Below are 6,924 nucleotides of genomic sequence, written 5' to 3' on the forward strand. Positions count from 1 at the left end.
CTGCACTGACCTCTGTTAAGCCACATCGCCTCTGCCCACTCCAACCTTTTGTTCTTCCAAGCCTTATTATCAAATGCCTCCACACCATGGCTGGAGCTAACAACATCGTCAGGCTCGACATCTTCCTCCTCAGGCATGTGTTCATCAAAGCCCCACTGGAGGATCCAGTTATGCAGAATGCAACAAGCAAGAACTAGTTTAACCTGAGTGGAGTATGGGTGGAATGGCTTTTGATCCAGGATCTTAAACCTATTCTTCAGAGCTCCAAATGCCCTCTCAACAGTTACTCTAAGGCTGGAGTGTCTGAGATTAAACAGCTCCTGTGCAGTCCTAGGATAGTTCCTACCAGAGAAGATGGTACCTTGTTTTCCTCAAGGGTGGAAGAATACCCGGTCGACATGCATAGCCAGCATCTCCAAGGTAGAACTTGACGTCAGGGATGTTGATCCCATCAGGTCGACTCATGCTATCACTGAGAATGTTAGCATCATGCGCTGACCCCTCCCAGCCAGCCAGCACATATGTGAACTTCAGATCAAAGTCAACAACAACAGGCACACTCTGGCTTGTGTAGTGCTTCCTCCCCCTGTATGCTGCAGACTATGACCTAGGAACTCTGGCAGTGACATGAGTACCATCTATTGCCCCAATGCAATCCTGAAAATGCCATGCCTGTGTTAGTTCTCAACTTGAACAATACAAGCATATCAAGCCATGAAAATTGTATATTGTCAATGCTCACCTTGAAGTATGGATACCATCTTGGGCTTCCGCGAATCTTGGGTGGAGTCTGGCCAGATGGTCTCCTGATCATCTCTCCTCTAAGCTCCCCAACAACAAAAAGCACCTGCTTGAAGTACCTAGAGATGGTCTCCATTGATCTCCTGAACGTGTTGTGAATGACCCTGAACCTCTGGTTATGGCCAACAACATGGAGGAACATGGCCACTTGCTCTTCGACACTGGTGTTGATGCTATCTTGTAACAGGCCTCTGCTCCTGAAGGTCTCGACAAGCCTGGCAAATGGTACTCTTTTCATTCTAAGCATCCACAGAGCCTCGACGTCATTGCAGTTGTAGATGTAGTTCAGATTTTGGATCCTCTCCTGTTCCCGGGGAAACAATGGACCATAGAGGATCAAAGGTCTCCCAGCACGACGAACAGCTCTCTGGTGCATGAACATGACCCATGCCTGAATCACACTAATCAGTGATGCTGCCTGGATTATCAGCCTCATCCGTGCGTCCATAACCTAGTCGACATCGACGGTTCGTTCAGTGGGAAATCGGTCCTACACCTAGCTTAAAGGCCTAACCACTGAGCTAACAAAGGGGGGAGGGGGTGCTGCTTACTGGCATCGGAGACGAGGACGGCGCAGGGGGAGTGATGGCACAAACTAGGTCGACCAGACGGTGGCCAACAGCAAGGGGAGCACCAGATCCGCCGCAAACGCCGCCGCCTCTTCCGCCGCCGCCGCCGCCGCCTATAGCGCAGATCTGAAATCGCAGCCGCCGCCGCCGGTGGTGAGGCAGTAGGGAAGGGAGGGAGGCAGTGGCTATGGGTGAGCGAGTGAAAGGGGGATGAGGCTAATTTGGCGCCGGGACGGCGCGCTAGAATTCCATCTCCCGCCATCCCCCCTCGCCCTCGTCTCGCTCCCGCCCGTGCGACCTCGCGCCGCACTCAGCCTGGCTCGCGAGAAACTGACATCCGAGCGTTTCCAGCAAGCCAGGCTCTGGGCTGCTTTGAGAAGCGTGCGATGCAGGCCCAACAAAAAAACAGAGCAACCAAACAGGTCTCTCCCTTCCCGCGCGGGTCTGGTTGGGCTCGATGCGGGCAACCAAACACGCCCATAATAAATGCTCTCGCCAACTCTTCCACGCAACAACGAAAACTCTACCAGGCAACCAGCAAGCAGTTGAGGGAAATACTGCACTGCACTGCTGATGGGTACGTGAAACACGAGTACAGAGAGAAATATGTCTTTGTACTGCGTACATATCTCTGTTTCTCATTTATGTGTTTGCTTCTCCAATCAGTGCTCTGTGCAGTGCAGGGTCCCCCCTGGCCTCACTCCAGCTCTAAAAACCAGGATGAGCAACACAACGCTGAATGCTCTGCGAGATCATAAAAGAAAGACGCTGCGAGGGTAAAGAGCATCAATGTGCATTGAATCACCACGGCCAACCAAGCAGAAGCATATCGTAACCATGCAAAAATTTCGTCCCTTGGCACTCCACGGCTTCTGCAGGAGGATAAATCTCCACCAAACAAAGCCATGGCCTGGCTGCATTGCATTGCAGCATGCATGAAGAAACACAGAGCACAAGAAAAAGTTGTTCCTATCACCATGGCATCTCACAGACGGTAATAATATAACCATCAAGTTAGCAGTTGGATTGTAGGCCACACGCATGCAATTATCTACTCGAGCAAGCCACTCAATGTCGCTTGCAGGAGGATCACATGCAAAAGGAATCAACCCCATGACTCCATGAGGCTGCAGCAGCCACCATACCTCCCTCCAGACGAGACAAACAGGTGCGAGCTGGTGGTGGTTAGGCATTCAGATTTTACCGGTGCGCTTGCTGCTAATTCACACCGGCCACACGTATTAGGTGAGCATAGCTTTACAGGCAGGCAGCTTTGGTCACCTTTGGCATAATCATACTCAGTCACGGGGAAACACAACAGCAGCAACAGCAACAAACTGTTCCCCTCCAGTAATCTACATCAAAAGCCTCAACACAGGGCGTTATTCATCAAAGGTGGTACAACTAGCTTGTCCTCGTGAAATGCAAGGTGAATAGGGACAGGTCCCAGAATTCGAGCAACACAGCAACGGCGTGATGAACCAACGCACTACACACTACACTACACTGCACTGCACTAGCATGCAGAAAGCATACATCTCCTAGCCAGAAGCCCATTGCCCTAGATGGAAAGTGAAACATCCGTAGGTCCGTCTTGTACTGACATGGAGCAGCATCGCTGTGCATCAGTCTTTGTTGCATCGCAGAGGAGGGTAGGTACTTCGTTACTCGCAGAGCATGGTGTGGTGTAGTGTCTGTCCTGGAGACTGGCCTCCACCGCGGAGAGGTTATCAGCTTCAATCCTCCCTGAAGAAAATGGAAAACACAAAAGACCTATTGTTACATCACATCGCATGGCCCAAAATGTTGAGGACAGCATTAATTCATGATGCAGTAACAACAGTACAGCCGTACATGTACAACTGCGGTGATCAAGTAGAGACATGCTGTAAACGTACAAGGGTAGCCCTCACCAAGATGTACCAACAGTAGTTTTGCAAACGTACCCGGGTGGCCCTTGCCAAGATGTACCAACAGCAGTTTTGTAAACGTACACAGGTGGCCCTTACCAAGACTAACCAACAGTATTTTTGTACTTTCGACATTTGGGAGATTTCTATGATTATGAAAAGAGCACATGTGCTCTCTTATAAACCAAAGCAACCAAGCAACGGAAATCCACCTTAAGTGAAATTGCAACTACAGGTCAGTTGGTTTTTTTTTACGTTAGTTAATTGGCACAAAAAGAGTTCCCATATTATACTTTATGTTTCTCTATTGCATATCACAAAATATCTACCTTCCGTTGCGTTGCTCCAGTATAATAAAGGGTGCCGTGAGTCATGAGGATTGAGGGGGTCATTTTGAAAACATGTTCTGAAGCTAAGTAATTTCCCCCAGTGTTGGTTTTTCATATTTTCACACAACCCATGTTACATTGAGTTATTGACCACATCACAACACGTAATACACAATCTTAGTGGCACTTTTGTCATCTGTGTACTGAAGCAGTCCCTAAGCTACCAATGTGCAACATATGCATCCCAGTTAAAAGGATGCATACCAGTGGTGAAGAATGCATAATCTGCAGAAAACCAGGCGTGTGTGCCCACACGTGTGTGGTAATTCAACAACACAATCAAGGAACAATGTACCACATTCACCTACAAGCCTCAAAATGGATTTATATAGACAAATTCCCTGACAAAGATCAACTCTAGCATCAACTGATATACAGTACTAATTGTCAGAACTCAGAAACAGACATTTTTTGCAAACAAATTGAAACAAGAACCATCCCGTACAGGAAATTAGTGTTGGGAATGTACAAAATTCAAATCCAGACCATGAAATGGTTGATCTCAATGTCATGAGAAGAATGCTAATGCAATCCGGGAGGATATCAGCGTGGAGGTCCAAGACAGAGGGCAGCGCTAAGATTATTCAATTATTATTTTTGTTTATCGCACTAACTCATAACATCAACTTCAGTTCAGCACGCGCTAAAAAAGCATCTGGGCATTGATAGCTAGCTGGTCTCTTCTTTTCTGGTATTCGCCGTGGCTTATAATCCACGGTGTCCCGAGGACATACTAGCAACCTGAAAACATCTTCATAGCATTTTCTTTATAACCACAACAGCGAAATTATACTGCTCTTTCAACTGAAATAGTCTACATCAACCAATCCAAAGTTCCATTAAAATGCCAGATGAGAGTTTTCACAACATTAGGGGAGAACAAAACATTTTTTTGTCAACTCTTTTGCATCATGAAAGTAATAAATGTAGCCTGAAAAAGAGCAGCAATTTTAGCATGGTGGCTGAGTTAGCTACTGAAACAAAGGTTCATCAGCTTAGGTAGAGATGAAAACAGACGGAAACGGATAGAACTGAGTGCTGTGCCGCATTTGTTTTAGTATTTTTTGCAGAAGTGGAAACAAATAAAGAAAACCCCGAAATGTATATGGAAACAGATACTACCAAAAAACGAATACGAAGCGAATCTGGTGCGGACGCGAATACATAACCGGATGTTTGCCAGAAGCCCAGAACTAAAAGACCCTTGAACAAAAACACAATCAAACTAGCGAATTATTTCAATTTATATGACTACACAGTTTATCAATGATCTCCTAAACCAGACGCACCCTGTGGAGGCGCCTGGACACTTCAGCGAGGATTGAGCGGGAGGCGAGTGGGCTGGCCTGCTGGGGATAGTTAAATGTAGAAGAGAATTAAGTAAGGTATTAGTATTCTGGTTGTTGGGTCACATAACCATGGAAGGGGATTAACTAAGGTATTACTGAGTACTGCACTGAGCTACATAGCCATGGAAGAACGGAATGTTCTATGTTTATGGAAACAGAATTTCCGTTTCCGTGGCTCTTCCGCCGGAAAACACCGTTCCATTTCCGCTTCCATATTTCCTCTCCATTTCCCTTTTTCCGCAGATAATCCGGAAAATTTCCGCCCCGCGTTCATCCCTACTTACATGGCTGCAAGGGAATTTTCTCTACTGCCAAGAGTGCAATCCATCCAAAAAAACAAGAAGTCTGCTGGGCGGCTAACAGAATCAGTTTTCAAGATATCTTCTACTCAATCTGTCCCATAATATAAGAGCATTTTTGACACTACACTAGTGTAAAAAATGCTCTTATATTATGGGACGGAGGGAGTAGGTTTTAACCAATAAAAACATTTGCACCCATTTTCCTTCTTGCTGTAGTCTGACAATCAAATCCATAGGTTGCATGAGCATGAGCATGACCAATGACTTTGAACTAATTTGTCACGCCCGAACATAGATTAAAAAAGTCAAATTGGCATTGGATCGACTGAGGTTTAGTCCACTTTTAATAGGATGATTTCAATGTGGAAATAGCATAATATTACAGCAGATGCTTACAAAATTTGTATTCCAACCTAACACGTACAGAAACAATTTCATGCAAGGTGTTCTTGGCAGTTTATAAAACTTCCAGTAGCACTTTGCTCTTACTAACATTAGAGCACTCAACTATGCATAAGGATCCAATCTGTTAAGAGTTCCCAATATGGTTGATATTCAGTAGGGGGCGGATAGTCATCACATAATCTCATGTTGTACATGATCCTGAAAATGCCTTACTTCTACGGCTATGGTACGGAGTCCCTTACTAGAACTAGCTCGGCCCTGAAAAGCATCATGCTATATTTAAGCTTGCTTGGGAAACAAACTGAAGCACTAACTAGTCTCTCCTCTATTTCCTAGATATGAGATTCACATATCAACTAACAGGATCCAATAGTTGGCATCAGATAAACTTGAAACATGATTAAAGAGTGTTCAGGATCCATACCATTTGATAAGTGAGCCGAAGAGGAAATGCTGCATGATGGGCACCTTCTCAAGCACTTCAGCCTTGTACATCTTGAGCAACCCACTGTTCACCTTCTTCCAGTTCGGCACGGCGCTGATATCATCCAACATCGGCGAATGCTCTGCAAAGGGCCCCTTCTTCACTTTCTTCACATACATGACGCACGCCAGGTACATGTACTCCTTTGAGAAGTTCTCCAAGATATCCGGGTTGTGGATCGACTTGGGTTTCATGTACTTATGATCAATCAGTTGTGCAGCCCCAAACACAAAGGGCAGGAAATGGTAATCATCTAGTCCCCAGACGCCATGCGAGCCCGCAGGCTCCAGCAGGTACGTGTCCTGCAGCGTGCGCATGAGGTCGAGGTAGGAAGCAAACACGCGTAGCACGACGGCGGGGTAATCGGGGTCGGTGATGAGCCCGAGTCGCGCCAGGCAGTACAGGAAGGCGGCGAAGTTGGTCTCGTGCCCCGTGCCGTAGTCGATGCGGGTGCCGTTGCCGAAGGAGTCGAGGAGGTACGGCGCGAGCTCGACCTCGGCGCCGACGAGGTCCGAGGGGGACGCGGCGGCGGCTGTGATCGGAGCGATCAGCTCGTTGACGGAGCTGCCGAGCTTCTCGTGCCAGAGGCGGAAGGCGGGGTTGCCGTAGCGGGAGCTGTGCGGGAACGGCGGGGTGGAGGCGACGAAGGCGGACAGCGCGGAGATGAGGTCGAGGAGGGCCGAGACGGCGGGGGAGGGAGGGGAGGGGAGCGGGT

At 47.5% G+C, this 6,924-nt stretch overlaps 1 protein-coding gene across 1 annotated transcript in view; it reads right to left on the bottom strand.

Moving 5' to 3' along the window:
• Window positions 1-2,699: 2,699 nt before the first annotated feature.
• Window positions 2,700-6,924, bottom strand: part of LOC119336967 (serine/threonine-protein phosphatase 2A activator-like) — a 4,859-nt gene continuing 634 nt past the window's right edge. Inside the window, exons 2-3 of the mRNA XM_037609054.1 lie at window positions 6,150-6,924; window positions 2,700-3,116 (exon numbers count right to left, since the gene is read on the bottom strand). The exon at window positions 6,150-6,924 is cut by the window's right edge and continues 59 nt beyond it. Of these exons, the coding sequence (XP_037464951.1) occupies window positions 3,107-3,116; window positions 6,150-6,924 (785 nt within the window). The 3' untranslated portion in view covers window positions 2,700-3,106. The remainder of the gene's footprint in view (window positions 3,117-6,149) is intronic.

The sequence above is a fragment of the Triticum dicoccoides genome, chromosome 7B (assembly GCF_002162155.2).
Source record: "Triticum dicoccoides isolate Atlit2015 ecotype Zavitan chromosome 7B, WEW_v2.0, whole genome shotgun sequence".
Classification (NCBI taxonomy): domain Eukaryota; kingdom Viridiplantae; phylum Streptophyta; class Magnoliopsida; order Poales; family Poaceae; genus Triticum; species Triticum dicoccoides.